A 21,692-nucleotide genomic window follows, 5' to 3' on the forward strand; every position below is an offset into this window, starting at 1 on the left:
GTCACCAACCCGCCTCCCCAGCGTGGCGACTATGAGCGACACACATGAGTTCACGCCATTTTTGGCGCGAACTTGTGGAGGTTTATGTCCAGCAGTGGACTGTGATGGGTTGATGATGAAGCCGGGGCGGATTGCTAGTATAGAATAAGACGCCCATCGTCCTGATCTAGCGGTAGGTGTCGACTGTAGAGGCCAGAGCTCCTTGAAACTCGGCGTCCAAAAGTTTCTTTCTTCAAAGTATAAATTCAGTCAGTAAGTTGTTAAGTAAGTAGCAAGTTGTGTCGAATTTGTGAGACTAGAAAACACAATGACGATTAAGCCTGTAACATTCCACTTCTGAACATAGACCTCTTTCTCCATGCAAGGGAAGGATTGAACCTTAATCCACCACACTGCTCCTCTGCGGGTTGATGAATATATAGCCCACTATAAGTAACGATCGCTATCGGATATTTCTGATGACAACCGGGACCATCAGCTTAAAGTGCTCTCCGTGGCACGGTAGGTAGACCCGAAAGGATGGGCATCCAAACCGGAATCAAAAACATGTACAAAAACAAATATCTTTAATCTTGTTTACCGCTTGGAACTGAAAAATGTTGAATTGGGGTTTATAAAATAATAGAAAACATTTATAACTTAACAGTATAAATTTAATATTATGCTATGACATCAACACATTGTTATAATTCTTTTTTTTTAATAACGTGACAGGCAACTAGCCAGTTCGTAAAATAAGCATTATAGTACCTATACACACTTTAAATTATATATCTTTAACAATTGGATTGTACTTTTAACTTCATGTAACGAAAAAAAAATGTATAGTCCACGTATTATATATTTGTTTTTGCTATTTAGTACTTTGTAACCATCCTACTAGTTTGTAACACATTTCAAGATACATTAAAGATTATTATATTATTCTATACATACCGATAGGCACTCTAATGTTACATCTGCAGATCCTCTAACGTTAACCGCGCAATACAACATGTAACATATTTAATAATTAATTTTCAATGATTTTATTTTGCATATTAATTTGCATAAAAAATTTAATTCACGCAATTTCTGCTCATTATGACCGTCGTAAAACTCGAAAATACAGTTTTTAATTTTGACCTTGTTGATCAACGAACTGAAAAAAAACAATAAGAGAAAGCAGGCAGAGAAAGTACTTTGATGTTTGTTGACTAGCGTATTTTAGTAGTAATAATATATTTTGGCTTAGTCTTGTCAATACGCTAGCCCAAATTGCAAGGAAGCTGTTTCAAGCTATATTTGAAACATTATTTAAAATATTTTTACACCTGGCAATATTGTCAAACTATTTCACATAATTTGTATTTTTTAGCCCTGGCAACAACCTCCCTTAAAACACAACTTATTTTAAAAGCAGTCCAAACATATCGATTTTATAGCAACACACCACCATAATTATTTGATAAACTAAACGATCTATTCGTTTGTTCGGGTTATACCAGATGTTCACTCATATGTTGTGACGCTTTGTCAAACAAACCACAAAGAAATAAATTTAATTTGAAGGTATATTAATTATTTCTGAATTAAATTGGCGTCAATATGCGGTAGGATTAGCGTAATTACGATCGATTGTGAATTTTAACCAACATTATTAAGCTACAGGTACGACGCTTCTATTTTTTTTTTATGATTGTCGTAATTTCTTTGTTGTTTTCAAAATTTTGTATTCGTTACTTCCAGTGTATGGTATCGCTCCTGTGTGAAAGTGAATGAATATTGTACTTGAAAATGGCGTTTTCCTTCCGAAAAATGCTTTCCAACATCAATTATTTCAAGAAAACAGAAGAATGTTCGGATAGCGTCCCCGACGATGCGAATTTCAAGCTACGCAGGCACGCATCAGACGAGACGATCTTACTGGACTTCGAGTGTTTAGAGCCAGACTCCACTTCTAGACAATGTGCAAGTCTGAAACTTCCGGAATCCGTGAAAAATTACGCCGTAAAAAAAGGTTCTTTATCCGACACAGACTTACTAACTCGAACAGCTGATACACCCTTACGTTCAAAAAAGCGTAAGTGCAAAAAACTTAAATTAGATATAAAGAAAGCTAGCTGTTCGATGAATCAGTTAAGCGCTGATAGTTTTAATAATGCTGAAAACACGCCAAAACACGTTCTCTTAGACTGCAAGAGCCCAGATTTGTTCAGTGAAAGATTTAAAGAGTTCCATTTTAATAGATCTTTCGAGTTGCTCGACGCTCTGTCCGATGAGGTTCCATCTTCGCCGTTCGAACTCGACATTGATTCATTATCTGACGACTCCGAATCAGGTAATTCAGAATTCTCAGCTCTCTCCAATAAATCGTCAATTAAAATGTGTCGGAAGGTCACTGCCAGTCAGTCGAGCAACGAACAGCGTTCGGTACCATCGACCAGCATAGAGTCGTTTGGAGATGTCGACGTTGAGAAAAATGAAGAGGAAAGGGTACGGTTATTGGAAACTTATCAATTTAAATTGGCAAAAATGGACGATTTGTTGAAGAAGTTTCTCCACGAGTTCCGGTTTCATATTGAAGTCTCTAGACTGTTTTATTCAAAGTCTATCCTCTCAGCTAATCCTAATACTGATATCAAAGACCAAAAAAATTTTGATCAGATCTACTTAAAAGAGTGTACCGTCAGAAGCGAAAGTCCCGTCCGTATGTGGAACATCGTTATGGAAAAGGAAGATACACAGACAAAGGCCAAGATGAAGAAACAGCTTCTATCAATCAAATCAAACATAGAGAGATTCACAAGTAACTATCTAAAAATTATTCCCGAAGACGAGGAAGTTAACCACAAGAGTATCAAATTCGATTTGAACAAACAAAAGAAATTACAAAAACGTCCAAAAAATGTTAATTATAAAAAGAAAATGAAGCATTTCGATTTCCCGGACCTGAGAGACGCCATGCTCAATTTATTTACGGAGGAGATGACGAATGATCTTACCCTGAGCGACTCCGAATACTCCAATATCTGCCAATGTATGTGTAAGTGCCATACACCCTCAACACCAACATCACAGACCGACTCTGGAATGCTAACAAAAACCAACGATGGCTCCATGTCCATCACATCATCGATCGGCAACTTCAGCTTGGATTCGTCAACATTGACCGCTTACTCTGAAACCTTAGAACAAGTCGTGAGCTATAACAGCTTTCAAGACACGAGCCTCTACAACAGTCTCCTCCAAAAGGCAGCCATCGAGCGAATCACCTTCTATGTACAAGTACATAGCATTCAACTGAAATGTGAAGAATACGATGAACAAAAAAGCTTTACTTTCCATTGTCCCTCATGCAAAGACACTCTTCAAGATGAGAACAGCCTCCTCAGACACATTTTAAGCCAGAGTCATTGTGAGAAAATACATTTTGTTTACAAAACGGCTTATATTAAGAAATGTATGTCGTCCGGTAAGGAAATTCAACCAAGTACCGTTTTAAACTCTATGACAATGTACAGAGATGAGAACAAAATTGTTTGCTTCGGCGACGCTATGTATGCTTGTTCTTTATGCTTTGAGAATTTCATAGTCGGTGAGTCCGTGCTGATGGCACACTGTTACGATCCACAACACGTAGAAAAACGGTCCAAACTCGATGAAATCATAGGTTAGCAGCATGATATATTTGAAATTATGATTTGTGTATTTTAATCAATTTTTTTTCGTATCGATTACGTATTTCACAAATTAATATTTTCTTAACCCTAATTTTTTTTTCTTTTTTTTAAATTTTGAACTGTAACCCAGGGGGTAATTTTCAAAAATGGTCATTTCAATTGCGAATGGAATTTACTTCTAATAATATTAGTTAATTTTGAAGTTTGTACCTATTTTTAATAAATAGTTCATTACAAACGAGTCTACATTCAAATGTTAGGAATTGTCGGAAAGTGGATTTGACTAGTTTTGAAGATTCCTCATTGGTTAGTCTGTGTGGTGATTTTGTTTTAATAAGTATTATTCGCATGATGTGTACAAGAAAAATTAGATTAATTTTACGCTAATTTTCTATTAATGAAATCTTGACAGACTGAACTATCCTCTATGCCTCCTTATTGTCTTTTGACTGGATATTATTTCTATTGATATATTTTTTTTCAAACTCCCTTCATTTATTTTACGACTGAAATGGTGCTCGAAAATAATTGTAATATAACTGTGTTAAATTTTTTAAAATAATTTTTCTCAATTTAGTCAAATACCAGCTTTAATTAAAAAACTAATTTTTAAGCGTCCATCTGAAAAAAAAATTTTTACTTTATTTCAACCATACCATATAGTAGCAAAATATCAAGAAAGTTTTTGAAAAACACTATTTACAAAAATTATGTTCCTAAAAACAAATGTAATAAAAAATGAAAGTGAGATTTCGAATTTTCGAATAAAACAGGGTTATAACGAAACAAAATCGCTTTTTTTACTATTTTCGTAACGATTTAGACGTAATTAATAATAACTAGTAACACATTCCTAAAAATTAGCGTAATTTTATTAAAAACAAAAAAAAATTTAAAACAAAAAGTGAAAAAAAAATACTAAAACATTTCTATAAATGTACTTAGCCTTTAAGTAATATTCCTAAACTTGAGACTTTTATAACATAGTAACTTTTCGTTTTTACTTTTTATTTACTAATAATGATATAACCAACTAATAAAACTGTTTATGAACTGTTTGTAAACAAAACTTATTACTCATTCGACTGTTATTTTTAAAATATAATTAACAATAACTTACAACTGATTATAATAATACTAATAACAATATCTTGATGCTTTAATTATTACTGATATTAATAATAATTTTCTTGCAAAATTTGACTAATAGCTTCTTCGACCAATGTCATAACCCTAGTTAATCTAACTATATTTTAATTAATAAGGCATTTTTTTTATTTGGTATGATTTATATTTTGTTAAACTTGTTTAAGTGTAAACAATTGTTTGTTCGTCACTGTATTATGGAATTTTAGGTAAAAATATTAAAATACTACACAAAATTCCCCTAACCTCCCTAATATGGTCGACATCTCCAAGAAATACAAGGTCAAGAGTAGTTTAGGTTTCTGTTATGAGGAAATCAAGTATATCTCAATATTATGTTCATACTATGAGCTCCTGAACACGGAAATTTGATTAAAATTGCGTAAATATTGTAGAAATTGTCATCTTGGGAGATTTCTGGGCTATAGGCTACTACAATCGCTTATAATCAGGTGAGCCATACGCTAGTTAGTCGCAGTGGCTAGGAGCGGAGGGAGGGGGGAAAGGGGGAATCGTGCCTCGGGCGCAATTCACAAAGGGGCGCCAAATGGGACATATTAGCCTAGCTAGAAAGGTATTGTGCGCGAGTTAAGCTCGCTACGTCACTGGTTAGTCGAATTAGTTGTATAAAAAATGTTTTCTTAAGATGCTTTATACCTTAAAATGTTGAATTTTTCTTGTACTTAGAGATATCGATAATTTATTTCATACCAAAAATTTCAATTTTGTATGGTTGGAAAAATGCGAAAATCCAATCTCGATCTCAAACAATAGTTTTAATGAAGAAAAGACTGATTTTTATTCAATTTGATATAATAATGTGTTCAAAAATATTAACTTATGATACAAGCAATATTTTTAAAGTCTCAATTGTATTATGTAAGATTTTTTTTTTTACTTTTAGTAATGTGTTAGCTGTGTATTGGTCAGATATATCCTGATTATTTGAAAGCAATGTGGATGAAGTACGTCAATACGTAGTTAATGTCAAAATTAACTAATATTCTAAAGTCAAAATTTTTATTTTATACGAATATCTTTTTCGCGATTACCATTAAAATTTGTAGCAATTAGAATATAAGTATAATTTTTAAGTAATACTAAAATAGGTTTTTTTTTTTTAAACTTTTTATAGCGTTGTGTACGCAATTGTCAAAAAATGGCGGAAAAAGGAAAAAAAAGAATAATGTTATTTTTTTTTATTTCGAAACATCAATATTCATACAGGCAGGTACTACTATTTATAAAAAAAAAACAAATCTGTGATTTTACTGTTATAATTGTTATTGTGTGTCGACTAAAAAAACCATCATTGTTCGTCTTCCACTTTTTCTTTTTTCTTATAGTAATGTAGTTTCTGTATTTTTTTGAAATGTCTTCTATTGTGATAAAGTGCAAAGGTCTTGTAAGAAACTAGTATATAAGTCTAAAAGTTAATGAGATTTGTATTAAGCTTAAAATTTTGTTTTTTTTTTGTACATTTTTACACAAAATAATACTCTTTTTTTATCACAATAGAAGAAAAATAACTATAGCAGAATTTAATACGGTTTTAAAAGTCGCCGCTCAACAAAAAAGCAACTGTGATCCCCAAAAAAGTGTTCATAAGAAATAGGTAATAATCAAAAATTACAGATATTAATTTTATTTTTTGTATTCTCTTATGTTTTAGAAAAATTTATACTTTTTTAAATAAAATTGTTTTCTGAACATATGAGATAAGTGTAATGGTATTTTGGTATCTGTAATTATTGATCTGTTGTAATTTTTGTATACTCATCCAATTTTCGTCGAAATAAATGAATGTAGTTTGAAATAATTTTGTTTTTTTTTTATTTTTTTTAATTTTTTTTTTTTTTTGATTTAGCGGTCATAATAAAATGATCTTGATTAGAAAAATTAATGCATGATTAAAAGAAGTCACGGCAATGAAGAGCCCGTAGATTTCGTTTGTTTAAATCTATACTAATATTTTAAAGCTGAACAATTTGTTTAAACGCGCTGATATCAGGAACTATTGGTTCGAATTAAAGAATTCTTTTTTGTGTTGGATAGTCTATTTGCAGAGGAAGGTGAATAGACTAATTATAATAAATTTGAGGAATAATCTATACATATAATAAAATGGTAGGAAAGTCAAAACTGTACATTAAATATTTTTTTTAAAAGAATACTCGGGGTGTGAACTACAATCGATACCGAAGCCAAAAATATAGTTTTTAGAATTTTTGTCTGTTTGTCTGTATGTATGTTTAAACTCAAAAACTACTGTATGGATTTACTTCAAATTTGGCACGAATATTATTAAGAAGTCGGGATATAGGCTATATATTATCACGCTATCACCTACGGGGAACGAGCAGTGAACCTTTATTTCTTCAACGCATTCTGTAACAACATGTAATCTAACGACGCATATTTGAATATTGTTGTTATTATGTTAATAACCATGTCATAAGCTAGCTTCACACTATAAACAAAGACATTTTGTAGTATATTTAGTATCAGCATTGCACCCGTGCGAAGCCGGGGTGGTTCGCTAGTAATGATTATAATGTCATACAGATATTTGCGTGGTCTGGGTGTTCCAGTCAGCCCTTGTGGGTCTCCCCACCGTGCCTCGGAGAGCACGTTATCCATCGAGCCATCAGACCCGGTTGTCATCATGTACACCTGATCGTTACTTATATTAGGGAATATATCCTCCAACCCGCATTGGAACAGCGTGATGGATTAAGCTATAATCCTTCTCCTACATGGGGCAAGAGACCTATGCCTATGCTAGTGGGATATTACAGGCTGAAAAGTAGCGAATAAAATTTCTATATTATAGTTGCTCGATATTACTTTAAAAAAACTTAGAGTGTGATCTTAAGATCACACGGCAGAAGTGAAAATTTCATTGGCATTCGCATTAACGCAAATCAAGCAATAACGCAATAAGTCCCGAGTTCACCCGATAGAGCCTTTCACCGATCAGCAGCGAAGAGCAGCTGTCTATGTCTTTCTCGCTCGGGTACACTCGGCGGGCCCGAGCCTTTCACCTCAGAGCGTGACGGATCAGCCTAACTTACTACCTATGAATAAATGTGTGTGCGGTGCGCAAAAAGAAGTTTACATTTCAAGAATTGATTTCCATAACTATTCACGAAAATAAAATAATAATTAAAAAAAAACCACCTGCGTAAAGAACAAATAATAGAAAATCAACTGAAATGGCTGCAACAAGATAAAATTCAATAATTACAGAAAGCCAGCTAAATAAAGTACAACAATATCAAACATTATGTGCTGTACACTTAAAAATATCAACAAGGTAGTCCTTCGAAATATAAAACATCGTACATAGCATGCAGTCGGAGGCATAAAATTGAAGAATAAGTCAAATCATTCTCTCTTTGTCGCAGCTTGTTTGGCATAGGCATGGAAAAGAGCAAATTCCACATTGTTTTAATTTTTTTAACCGTATTATCATTAGTAGTACGGTAACCGGTACATGATATACCTTTTTGAAATCCTTGTCTCAAGTCCTTTAATTTGATACCCATATTGTAGTATTCGAAAATAAATTTTTTGGTCGTTAACTACAACGGCTTCGCACAGCCGCCATGTTTGAATTTTTTTTAACATCACCATCTAAAAACACTTGGGCTGCTAAGACAAATCTACCGATATCTCAATTATGTAAATCCGTTCAGCGGTTCTGAAGATATGAGGTAATAAAGAATATTACTTACATACATAAATAATACATATACATAAGATACGCGCGATAAACATAACCCTTCCTTTGCAGCCTGGCAAAAACATGGCGCTATAGTTCGCTGGGCCAGCTAGGTAGCTTAATATAATGAAATGTTATTAACTTTCTTTTTTCCGATGACTTCCTTTAATATTAAAATAATTAGATATTTGCAAAAAATTTCAACGAATTTCGTACGCAAACAAAATGGCTGCTTCGACTAATACGGTGCAACAATAGATTTCAATTGTCAATAGTTATACACTCCTGCCAGCTGCATGCATTGTAACAAAGTTACTAATAATATGATATTTTGTTAATCTAATGTAATCTCTACGGTCAAATAGTCCTTTTTTCCCTAACACGTGCCTCAGATTCTCAACAGTCAATACTAGATAACCCCTGCCACTTATTCAATACCACCTTTTCGTCAATCGCGTGCGCTAGACAAAAAGAATCAAGGCCATCGGTTTCACCGCTTGTTAAAATATTTACACATTGTTATTATATCTGTAGGTACTGATAATATAAAAATAAAAGATTTGATTGTTTGTTTGCATTGAATAGGCTCCGAAACTACTGAACCGCTTTAAAAAATTCTTTTAGCTAGCTATAGGGAAGCTACACTAGCCGCGGGTGACATAGGCTATATTATATTTTAAAAAAAAATCTTTATTATTTATGGAGGGTTTCGTCAGTCTGACGATGCCACCCTCATAGGACTTACAAAAATATTCAATTCTACAGCTACTTTAAAAAAAAAATCGAAATTTTTGTTAAATACCCTTGCGAAGCCGGGGCGGGATGCTAGTTATATAATAAAGTCTAAATATTAGTATTAATACGTACGGTATAATCATTTTATGCACTGACTAGTTTATGAAACAGATCTTTTTATAACGAAGCTCCTTACGGGATCGATGCGGAGGGGTATAACCCTAGTTAATAGTATGATTTTTATGTAAGTATAGTTTATGTATATTCGCTATACTACGTCTAATATATAGTCTACGCGATGGCTGTTATTATTATTTATGAGTTGCCGTGAATAAAATAAAAGTGTTGAAATAATTTTATAAAGCGGTTATTGATTTTTATCGATAAAAAATCATTATAAAAATTTTAAATTGAATAATTATTTTCTTTTTGCCTCGACTAGAACTTGAAATTAATATTTATGTAATAAGGAACTTCGTTCCTAGCTGTGGTGACCCACGACAGCACACGGTTTTTTAGTAACCGACTTCTAAAAAAGGAGGAGGTTCTCAATTCAATTGATTTTTTAACCGACTTCCAAAAAAGGAGAAGGTTCTCAATTCGACTGTACTTTTTTTTATGTAGGTATGTTACTTCAGAACTTTTGACTGGGTGGAGCGATTTCGACAAATTTTCTTTTGATCGAAAGGTGGTGTGTGTCATTTGGTCGCATTTAAATTTATTTGAGATCTAACAACTACTTTTCGAGTTATATCTAATAATGCGTTTTTACTTGACGCTTTTTTCGTCGATCTACGTTTTATTATACCGCATAACTTTCTACTGGATGTACCGATTTTGATAATTCTTTTTTTGTTAGAAAGGGGATATCTCTAGTTTGGTACCATGATAAGGAAACTAGGATCTGATGATGAGATTCTAGAGAAATCGAGGGAAACTCTCGAAAATTCGCAATAACTTTTTACTGGGTGTACCGATTTTGATAACTTTTAATTTGATCGAAAGCTGATGTTTATTATGTGGTCACATATAAATTTTATTGAGATCTGATAACTACTTTTTGAGTAATCTGCGATAACTACTGCGTAGTTACTTGACTATTTTTTCGTCGATCTACGTTGTATTACTCGTCGATGTAATTGAAGTCGGTTTTTTTTTTCGCTTCGCCCTATAGTACTTTATGATATAGCAGCGATCGCAAACGTTTACCTAATGTTAATATTAAAATAACAGCTTTTTACTAAATGCACACGGTACATATACCAAGATAACATTTTTTACAATTTTTGTCTGTGTCTGTCTGTTTGATCGGCTTATCTCTGAAACCGCTGGACCGATTTTGACGGGACTTTCACTGGCAGATAGCTCATATAGTAAGGAGTAACTTAGGCTACTTTTGTTTTCAGAAATTTATTTATTTTATAACTATGCGAACTGAACAATAACTTTTTTGTTAAATTCCACGCGGACGAAGTCACTGACAGCTAGTTTACAATATATTTATAGGAATATAAATAGAAAACAACATAAATATAGTTTTTTATTCTTGTAATTCTTTTAAATCATTAAACGCATTCAAACAAGGTTTTTTAAATGGTGATCTGTGTTTATTAATAACTTTTTCTATTGCGGCAAAATTTGACGTGAAGTTCTTTTGATTTTGAACAAAGTTTAACAGTAAACGACCGTAGTTTGTATCACTAGCACATTGCTGTGACGCGTTTGACAGTTTTAGGAATATATGCTTCTGCAGATGTTCAGTTTTTGGACAATTTTTATATAATAAATATATTGAGTGTAAATGATGAATGAATACTTCGTTCGATAAATCGTATAATACTATATTTTTCATCAATTCTATCTGATTATGTTTATCAATTATTGTTATATACTGCTGGAAAACTTGACTCGGTAAATCTGTATCTTTTATGAGTAACTCCAAAAAGTAATTAAAATATTCGCTCTTATATTTTTTGGCTTTTAACAACATGTCTATAGATGATATTGAGTGTTCGCGTTTCAAAAATTCCGGTAAAAAGATTTTATAGAAATCTTCTAAGAATTTTAATTTTACATTCTCAGTTTGAAAAATATGGTTACATAACTTTTCAATCGATATTAAAGGTAGTTGTTTGGCTAGTTTTTTGTATAAATTAGAATCATTGAGACAATGTTGAATTGAAGAATAAGTCAAATCATTCTCTCTTTGTCGCAGCTTGTTTGGCATAGGCATGGAAAAGAGCAAATTCCACATTGTTTTAATTTTTTTAACCGTATTATCATTAGTAGTACGGTAACCGGTACATGATATACCTTTTTGAAATCCTTGTCTCAAGTCCTTTAATTTGATACCCATATTGTAGTATTCGAAAATAAATTTTTTGGTCGTTAACTACAACGGCTTCGCACAGCCGCCATGTTTGAATTTTTTTTAACATCACCATCTAAAAACACTTGGGCTGCTAAGACAAATCTACCGATATCTCAATTATGTAAATCCGTTCAGCGGTTCTGAAGATATGAGGTAATAAAGAATATTACTTACATACATAAATAATACATATACATAAGATACGCGCGATAAACATAACCCTTCCTTTGCAGCCTGGCAAAAACATGGCGCTATAGTTCGCTGGGCCAGCTAGGTAGCTTAATATAATGAAATGTTATTAACTTTCTTTTTTCCGATGACTTCCTTTAATATTAAAATAATTAGATATTTGCAAAAAATTTCAACGAATTTCGTACGCAAACAAAATGGCTGCTTCGACTAATACGGTGCAACAATAGATTTCAATTGTCAATAGTTATACACTCCTGCCAGCTGCATGCATTGTAACAAAGTTACTAATAATATGATATTTTGTTAATCTAATGTAATCTCTACGGTCAAATAGTCCTTTTTTCCCTAACACGTGCCTCAGATTCTCAACAGTCAATACTAGATAACCCCTGCCACTTATTCAATACCACCTTTTCGTCAATCGCGTGCGCTAGACAAAAAGAATCAAGGCCATCGGTTTCACCGCTTGTTAAAATATTTACACATTGTTATTATATCTGTAGGTACTGATAATATAAAAATAAAAGATTTGATTGTTTGTTTGCATTGAATAGGCTCCGAAACTACTGAACCGCTTTAAAAAATTCTTTTAGCTAGCTATAGGGAAGCTACACTAGCCGCGGGTGACATAGGCTATATTATATTTTAAAAAAAAATCTTTATTATTTATGGAGGGTTTCGTCAGTCTGACGATGCCACCCTCATAGGACTTACAAAAATATTCAATTCTACAGCTACTTTAAAAAAAAAATCGAAATTTTTGTTAAATACCCTTGCGAAGCCGGGGCGGGATGCTAGTTATATAATAAAGTCTAAATATTAGTATTAATACGTACGGTATAATCATTTTATGCACTGACTAGTTTATGAAACAGATCTTTTTATAACGAAGCTCCTTACGGGATCGATGCGGAGGGGTATAACCCTAGTTAATAGTATGATTTTTATGTAAGTATAGTTTATGTATATTCGCTATACTACGTCTAATATATAGTCTACGCGATGGCTGTTATTATTATTTATGAGTTGCCGTGAATAAAATAAAAGTGTTGAAATAATTTTATAAAGCGGTTATTGATTTTTATCGATAAAAAATCATTATAAAAATTTTAAATTGAATAATTATTTTCTTTTTGCCTCGACTAGAACTTGAAATTAATATTTATGTAATAAGGAACTTCGTTCCTAGCTGTGGTGACCCACGACAGCACACGGTTTTTTAGTAACCGACTTCTAAAAAAGGAGGAGGTTCTCAATTCAATTGATTTTTTAACCGACTTCCAAAAAAGGAGAAGGTTCTCAATTCGACTGTACTTTTTTTTATGTAGGTATGTTACTTCAGAACTTTTGACTGGGTGGAGCGATTTCGACAAATTTTCTTTTGATCGAAAGGTGGTGTGTGTCATTTGGTCGCATTTAAATTTATTTGAGATCTAACAACTACTTTTCGAGTTATATCTAATAATGCGTTTTTACTTGACGCTTTTTTCGTCGATCTACGTTTTATTATACCGCATAACTTTCTACTGGATGTACCGATTTTGATAATTCTTTTTTTGTTAGAAAGGGGATATCTCTAGTTTGGTACCATGATAAGGAAACTAGGATCTGATGATGAGATTCTAGAGAAATCGAGGGAAACTCTCGAAAATTCGCAATAACTTTTTACTGGGTGTACCGATTTTGATAACTTTTAATTTGATCGAAAGCTGATGTTTATTATGTGGTCACATATAAATTTTATTGAGATCTGATAACTACTTTTTGAGTAATCTGCGATAACTACTGCGTAGTTACTTGACTATTTTTTCGTCGATCTACGTTGTATTACTCGTCGATGTAATTGAAGTCGGTTTTTTTTTTCGCTTCGCCCTATAGTACTTTATGATATAGCAGCGATCGCAAACGTTTACCTAATGTTAATATTAAAATAACAGCTTTTTACTAAATGCACACGGTACATATACCAAGATAACATTTTTTACAATTTTTGTCTGTGTCTGTCTGTTTGATCGGCTTATCTCTGAAACCGCTGGACCGATTTTGACGGGACTTTCACTGGCAGATAGCTCATATAGTAAGGAGTAACTTAGGCTACTTTTGTTTTCAGAAATTTATTTATTTTATAACTATGCGAACTGAACAATAACTTTTTTGTTAAATTCCACGCGGACGAAGTCACTGACAGCTAGTTTACAATATATTTATAGGAATATAAATAGAAAACAACATAAATATAGTTTTTTATTCTTGTAATTCTTTTAAATCATTAAACGCATTCAAACAAGGTTTTTTAAATGGTGATCTGTGTTTATTAATAACTTTTTCTATTGCGGCAAAATTTGACGTGAAGTTCTTTTGATTTTGAACAAAGTTTAACAGTAAACGACCGTAGTTTGTATCACTAGCACATTGCTGTGACGCGTTTGACAGTTTTAGGAATATATGCTTCTGCAGATGTTCAGTTTTTGGACAATTTTTATATAATAAATATATTGAGTGTAAATGATGAATGAATACTTCGTTCGATAAATCGTATAATACTATATTTTTCATCAATTCTATCTGATTATGTTTATCAATTATTGTTATATACTGCTGGAAAACTTGACTCGGTAAATCTGTATCTTTTATGAGTAACTCCAAAAAGTAATTAAAATATTCGCTCTTATATTTTTTGGCTTTTAACAACATGTCTATAGATGATATTGAGTGTTCGCGTTTCAAAAATTCCGGTAAAAAGATTTTATAGAAATCTTCTAAGAATTTTAATTTTACATTCTCAGTTTGAAAAATATGGTTACATAACTTTTCAATCGATATTAAAGGTAGTTGTTTGGCTAGTTTTTTGTATAAATTAGAATCATTGAGACAATGTTGAATTGAAGAATAAGTCAAATCATTCTCTCTTTGTCGCAGCTTGTTTGGCATAGGCATGGAAAAGAGCAAATTCCACATTGTTTTAATTTTTTTAACCGTATTATCATTAGTAGTACGGTAACCGGTACATGATATACCTTTTTGAAATCCTTGTCTCAAGTCCTTTAATTTGATACCCATATTGTAGTATTCGAAAATAAATTTTTTGGTCGTTAACTACAACGGCTTCGCACAGCCGCCATGTTTGAATTTTTTTTAACATCACCATCTAAAAACACTTGGGCTGCTAAGACAAATCTACCGATATCTCAATTATGTAAATCCGTTCAGCGGTTCTGAAGATATGAGGTAATAAAGAATATTACTTACATACATAAATAATACATATACATAAGATACGCGCGATAAACATAACCCTTCCTTTGCAGCCTGGCAAAAACATGGCGCTATAGTTCGCTGGGCCAGCTAGGTAGCTTAATATAATGAAATGTTATTAACTTTCTTTTTTCCGATGACTTCCTTTAATATTAAAATAATTAGATATTTGCAAAAAATTTCAACGAATTTCGTACGCAAACAAAATGGCTGCTTCGACTAATACGGTGCAACAATAGATTTCAATTGTCAATAGTTATACACTCCTGCCAGCTGCATGCATTGTAACAAAGTTACTAATAATATGATATTTTGTTAATCTAATGTAATCTCTACGGTCAAATAGTCCTTTTTTCCCTAACACGTGCCTCAGATTCTCAACAGTCAATACTAGATAACCCCTGCCACTTATTCAATACCACCTTTTCGTCAATCGCGTGCGCTAGACAAAAAGAATCAAGGCCATCGGTTTCACCGCTTGTTAAAATATTTACACATTGTTATTATATCTGTAGGTACTGATAATATAAAAATAAAAGATTTGATTGTTTGTTTGCATTGAATAGGCTCCGAAACTACTGAACCGCTTTAAAAAATTCTTTTAGCTAGCTATAGGGAAGCTACACTAGCCGCGGGTGACATAGGCTATATTATATTTTAAAAAAAAATCTTTATTATTTATGGAGGGTTTCGTCAGTCTGACGATGCCACCCTCATAGGACTTACAAAAATATTCAATTCTACAGCTACTTTAAAAAAAAAATCGAAATTTTTGTTAAATACCCTTGCGAAGCCGGGGCGGGATGCTAGTTATATAATAAAGTCTAAATATTAGTATTAATACGTACGGTATAATCATTTTATGCACTGACTAGTTTATGAAACAGATCTTTTTATAACGAAGCTCCTTACGGGATCGATGCGGAGGGGTATAACCCTAGTTAATAGTATGATTTTTATGTAAGTATAGTTTATGTATATTCGCTATACTACGTCTAATATATAGTCTACGCGATGGCTGTTATTATTATTTATGAGTTGCCGTGAATAAAATAAAAGTGTTGAAATAATTTTATAAAGCGGTTATTGATTTTTATCGATAAAAAATCATTATAAAAATTTTAAATTGAATAATTATTTTCTTTTTGCCTCGACTAGAACTTGAAATTAATATTTATGTAATAAGGAACTTCGTTCCTAGCTGTGGTGACCCACGACAGCACACGGTTTTTTAGTAACCGACTTCTAAAAAAGGAGGAGGTTCTCAATTCAATTGATTTTTTAACCGACTTCCAAAAAAGGAGAAGGTTCTCAATTCGACTGTACTTTTTTTTATGTAGGTATGTTACTTCAGAACTTTTGACTGGGTGGAGCGATTTCGACAAATTTTCTTTTGATCGAAAGGTGGTGTGTGTCATTTGGTCGCATTTAAATTTATTTGAGATCTAACAACTACTTTTCGAGTTATATCTAATAATGCGTTTTTACTTGACGCTTTTTTCGTCGATCTACGTTTTATTATACCGCATAACTTTCTACTGGATGTACCGATTTTGATAATTCTTTTTTTGTTAGAAAGGGGATATCTCTAGTTTGGTACCATGATAAGGAAACTAGGATCTGATGATGAGATTCTAGAGAAATCGAGGGAAACTCTCGAAAATTCGCAATAACTTTTTACTGGGTGTACCGATTTTGATAACTTTTAATTTGATCGAAAGCTGATGTTTATTATGTGGTCACATATAAATTTTATTGAGATCTGATAACTACTTTTTGAGTAATCTGCGATAACTACTGCGTAGTTACTTGACTATTTTTTCGTCGATCTACGTTGTATTACTCGTCGATGTAATTGAAGTCGGTTTTTTTTTTCGCTTCGCCCTATAGTACTTTATGATATAGCAGCGATCGCAAACGTTTACCTAATGTTAATATTAAAATAACAGCTTTTTACTAAATGCACACGGTACATATACCAAGATAACATTTTTTACAATTTTTGTCTGTGTCTGTCTGTTTGATCGGCTTATCTCTGAAACCGCTGGACCGATTTTGACGGGACTTTCACTGGCAGATAGCTCATATAGTAAGGAGTAACTTAGGCTACTTTTGTTTTCAGAAATTTATTTATTTTATAACTATGCGAACTGAACAATAACTTTTTTGTTAAATTCCACGCGGACGAAGTCACTGACAGCTAGTTTACAATATATTTATAGGAATATAAATAGAAAACAACATAAATATAGTTTTTTATTCTTGTAATTCTTTTAAATCATTAAACGCATTCAAACAAGGTTTTTTAAATGGTGATCTGTGTTTATTAATAACTTTTTCTATTGCGGCAAAATTTGACGTGAAGTTCTTTTGATTTTGAACAAAGTTTAACAGTAAACGACCGTAGTTTGTATCACTAGCACATTGCTGTGACGCGTTTGACAGTTTTAGGAATATATGCTTCTGCAGATGTTCAGTTTTTGGACAATTTTTATATAATAAATATATTGAGTGTAAATGATGAATGAATACTTCGTTCGATAAATCGTATAATACTATATTTTTCATCAATTCTATCTGATTATGTTTATCAATTATTGTTATATACTGCTGGAAAACTTGACTCGGTAAATCTGTATCTTTTATGAGTAACTCCAAAAAGTAATTAAAATATTCGCTCTTATATTTTTTGGCTTTTAACAACATGTCTATAGATGATATTGAGTGTTCGCGTTTCAAAAATTCCGGTAAAAAGATTTTATAGAAATCTTCTAAGAATTTTAATTTTACATTCTCAGTTTGAAAAATATGGTTACATAACTTTTCAATCGATATTAAAGGTAGTTGTTTGGCTAGTTTTTTGTATAAATTAGAATCATTGAGACAATGTTCGACGATGAAATCGAAGCGGGAAACTGGATCGGATTCTACAATGTCCTGTAACAATTCATCTGGAACATCTTCTTTTTCTACAATCACAGTCGCTTTACTATCAACTTTAGTTGGTGATGGAGTTTTAATCTCTTTTCTCTCACTCTCATTTGCATTTTTACCTAAATTTCTTTTCTGAAGTAGATGTCCGAACTTTTGCACCCATATATTATCGGGATCAATGGTAGAAGAAGCTTCAAGACAACGCTTTAGTAACGGCTGGGATGATTCAGAGAACTTCCACAACGCCATAGTTTTCCATTTTAAATTTTTATTAAATGAAATTCAATTATTATAATAGTCTTATCAGTAATTTCGTACTGTCTTAATAATTATTTTGAAATTTCTAAACATGACAGTTTATATTATTGTTGCCTTGTTGGAGAACTTGCAAAATGAATTAATGTAGGTACATTTGTAAAATGGTAAATTGATTGCCTGATACTTGATAAATATTTTTTTTATTTAAAAAAAGAAATATTTTTAACACAGGACAGATTTAATTATACTGTGTATAAATTAGTAATAAAAAGAGACAGAAACGTGTATCGTTTGACTTTTATTTGTTTTGTTTTAAATTTGGAATAAGACATTTATTGTTTTTAATTACTAATCCAGCATTAGCTGCATTTTATTTTACGTTAACAATAAAATATGATAATTGTAGGCTTCGTACTTAAAATGTCTCTAAAATTAGTTGAATCTGGATTCTCGACCGCCATCGAACAATACCTATTGGGTCTTCCCGATCCCATATTGACATTTGCGATAGAATTTACGTCAAAGTCATTTAGCGATGAATTGAATTGGAACTTTACTTTTGTTGTTTCAGATAATCAGTTTACGAATGTAATCAGTCAGAGTAGGATGACTATTATTTTTAATATTTGAAATATAAATAAAAATTATTATTCAACAACAAATTTTATACGTGATACATGTTTTAAATAGGTAAGTTTAAATTTTAATTAATGAATATATAAACTATTTCATATAACATAATTAAATAATTAGATTTTAAGTAATAATTAATAGTCGTTTCCTGTATTATTTTTACGCGTATAACCTTTTTTAAGTGTGCAGTTGTAATAAACAGGATATTGATACTATAGAGTTTTATATAAATTCCTAATATATTTTTTTAAAGCTAGGCTCAATACACTACTCGTTACACGTTCGTTTCTTTACCGTAATAATCATTTAGAAAAATATTTTTTTTTAAGCCATTGCTGTAATATTAAGTAATTAAGAAAATATTATAAGAAGATATTTAGAAATATGGAATCTCTGGCGAATCTCGTTTTTTATTACAAATAAATATTTATTAATAATACGATTGGAATCAAAGTAGTAGTAAAGGTATTTTATGTTTTTTATAAATTTATTTTCTATTTATATATTGTAGAGACCATTAAGTAAATAATTTTTTAGTTTTTTTTTAAGTAAGTACATATTTGCGAAGGTAGTAATTTTGTTATTTTTTTTTTTTTTGTATAGTTGTGGTTTAGTTCTTTTTTAGTGGTGCTTGTGTTGTAGCCTTGATTCCCGCCGATTTTGTACATATGTTTATTTCCCATCTGGTTGTCTGTCTTTTTGGGTATGTCCACCGTACCTTGGAGAACACGTTCAGCTGGTAGTCCCGATCATTATCATAGATACCTGATACTTATCGTTACTCATAGTCGGTAAATCATCACAAAGATTACAGTTAGACATCTCTCTCTGTATGTTAGAAACATCTTTATAAGGCCTGTTGCAGTTGTTGATAAAGCTATCTGACGTATAACGTTGTCCGACAGATAAAAGTTTATGATATCTATAATTATAGGTATATTTTATAAAATTTTATGTAAATTGAAAAGAATTTGTTTTTAAAAAGAAAAAATTACCAAAAAAAAGTATTGCTAGCCAGCGGACCCTTGTTTTTTTTTTTTTTTTTTTTAATAACGTTAGGTCTACAAACAAGCTTATAGCTGATAATAAGCGATTACGTAGCTTATAGACGCATATAATACCAAAAGCATCGCAAGCGTGTTACCCTCAACTCCCAAGGAGCTCTCTACCTACTCACAGGAACACAACATTACTTGAAAGCAATAGGTATTATTTAGCTGTGATCTTCTGTAAGGTCGAGGTACTTTGCCAATCGTACTGCTCCAGATTTTGAGCAGAACATATTCTGCTGTACCCTACCTCAGTCATACTAGAAGTCAAATAACATACTATTAATACTCTATACATCTCATACTCTATATAAATGAAACAGAATGTTGCTAAGCGCATAACTCGAGAATGGCTCGACCAATTTGGCTAATTTTTTTTGTGCGGAAATTTAAAAAAAAAAAAAAATACTATTAACTTTTGACAGCACGAAGCTGGGCAGCTAGTCTGAAATAAAAGGTAATCATTGTACATCGATAAGTAATATTATTGTGTATACTCGCAACGAACAAAAATCGACTTCAAATACATCGACAAGTAATACAACGTAGACGAAAAAACATTCAAGTAAATACGCGTTATCAAAGATTACTCAAAAAGCAGTGATCAGATCTCGATGAAATTGAAATGTAACCACACGACAAGCATTAGCTTTCGATTTGAAATAGAATAATTAAAATCGGTACACACACTTAAAATTTATAATACAACGTAGGTCAACGAAAAAATAGTCCGGTAAATACGCAATATTAGATATAACTCGAAAAGCACTTGTTAGATCTCAATTAAATTTGACCACATGACGAGCCACCTTTCGATTAAAAAATATCATCGAAATCGGTCCACCCAGTCGAAAATTCTGAGGTAACATACATAATCAAAAAATACAATCTAATTGAGAACTCCTTTTTTGGAAGTCGTTTAAAAATGAGAACAATAACATTCTAGAAGTCAATCAAATAATCATTACGAGACACTAAAAATAAGAAAAACACATTTATTTGGGACATTACACTAATCACTGACATTTTTAAAATACGCTTTATTTATTAGACATCACTCAAAGTGCTCTCGTCAGATTTCGATCAAATTTAAATGGGACCACATGACGAGCAGCAGCTTTCGATTAAAGAATCACAATTATTTTTTGCGATTAATAAATAAGAATCATCAAAATCGGTACGTGTATGTTAACAGTCGAACTAATAGCCTCGTCTTTTTTTTTTAATTCGGTTAAAAATGGTCAATCATTAAAATTAATCTTCACGCCTTAATTGTGTTAATTAAAATTGGCGCCATTAAGTATCGATTTGTTATACAAATAGGTTTTTAACGCTATATTGGTTATTAAATTTTAATGAATATTCTAATATTAATTAATATTTATAAGTATATTTATTTATATTAGAAATCATAAAAAATAATATTGTTTGTTAGGATATGTCTGGAACCACTCATCAATAGAAAGCTATTAATTCCGGAGTATTATAGGAAATATTTTATTCCCGTAGTATTAGTTTTGAGTCTGACAGAGAAAAAAGTAATTCTGCGACGCTTTATCTAAATGTTTGCAATGTCAAATCGAATCGAATACTCTTTTATTCAAAGCCAGTTAAAAAACCAATAAAATATATATGCGTATAAAAAACGAGTGTGCTTTAGATCACCCGATTGAAGTAAAATTTTCTACCTTCAGTAACTTATATCTCCATCTCAATTTCCGCTCTCTTCGGCC

The 21,692-nt window shown here is 31.9% G+C and overlaps 2 protein-coding genes across 2 annotated transcripts; one reads left to right on the plus strand and one right to left on the minus strand.

The window, feature by feature from the left end:
* The first annotated feature begins 1,710 nt into the window (after window positions 1–1,710).
* LOC123666239 lies at window positions 1,711–3,711 on the plus strand. The gene has a single exon (XM_045600418.1). The coding sequence runs from the start codon at window positions 1,777–1,779 to the stop codon at window positions 3,655–3,657; it is 1,881 nt and encodes a 626-aa protein (XP_045456374.1). The 5' UTR covers window positions 1,711–1,776; the 3' UTR covers window positions 3,658–3,711.
* A 13,621-nt stretch (window positions 3,712–17,332) lies between these two features.
* On the minus strand, window positions 17,333–18,407 carry LOC123666176. The gene has a single exon (XM_045600377.1). It carries the CDS (start codon window positions 18,266–18,268, stop codon window positions 17,342–17,344), a length of 927 nt encoding a protein of 308 aa, XP_045456333.1. The 5' UTR covers window positions 18,269–18,407; the 3' UTR covers window positions 17,333–17,341.
* Between the last annotated feature and the right edge of the window lie 3,285 nt (window positions 18,408–21,692).

Source organism: Melitaea cinxia, chromosome 25, assembly GCF_905220565.1.
Source record: "Melitaea cinxia chromosome 25, ilMelCinx1.1, whole genome shotgun sequence".
In the NCBI taxonomy this organism is placed as follows: Eukaryota; Metazoa; Arthropoda; class Insecta; order Lepidoptera; family Nymphalidae; genus Melitaea; species Melitaea cinxia.

What these genes read in the sequence shown, in the direction of transcription:
- LOC123666239 (XM_045600418.1), top strand. Translation starts at nt 1,777, where the DNA reads ATGGCGTTTTCCTTCCGAAAAATGCTTTCCAACATCAATTATTTCAAG.
- LOC123666176 (XM_045600377.1), bottom strand. Translation starts at nt 18,268, where the DNA reads ATGGCGTTGTGGAAGTTCTCTGAATCATCCCAGCCGTTACTAAAGCGT.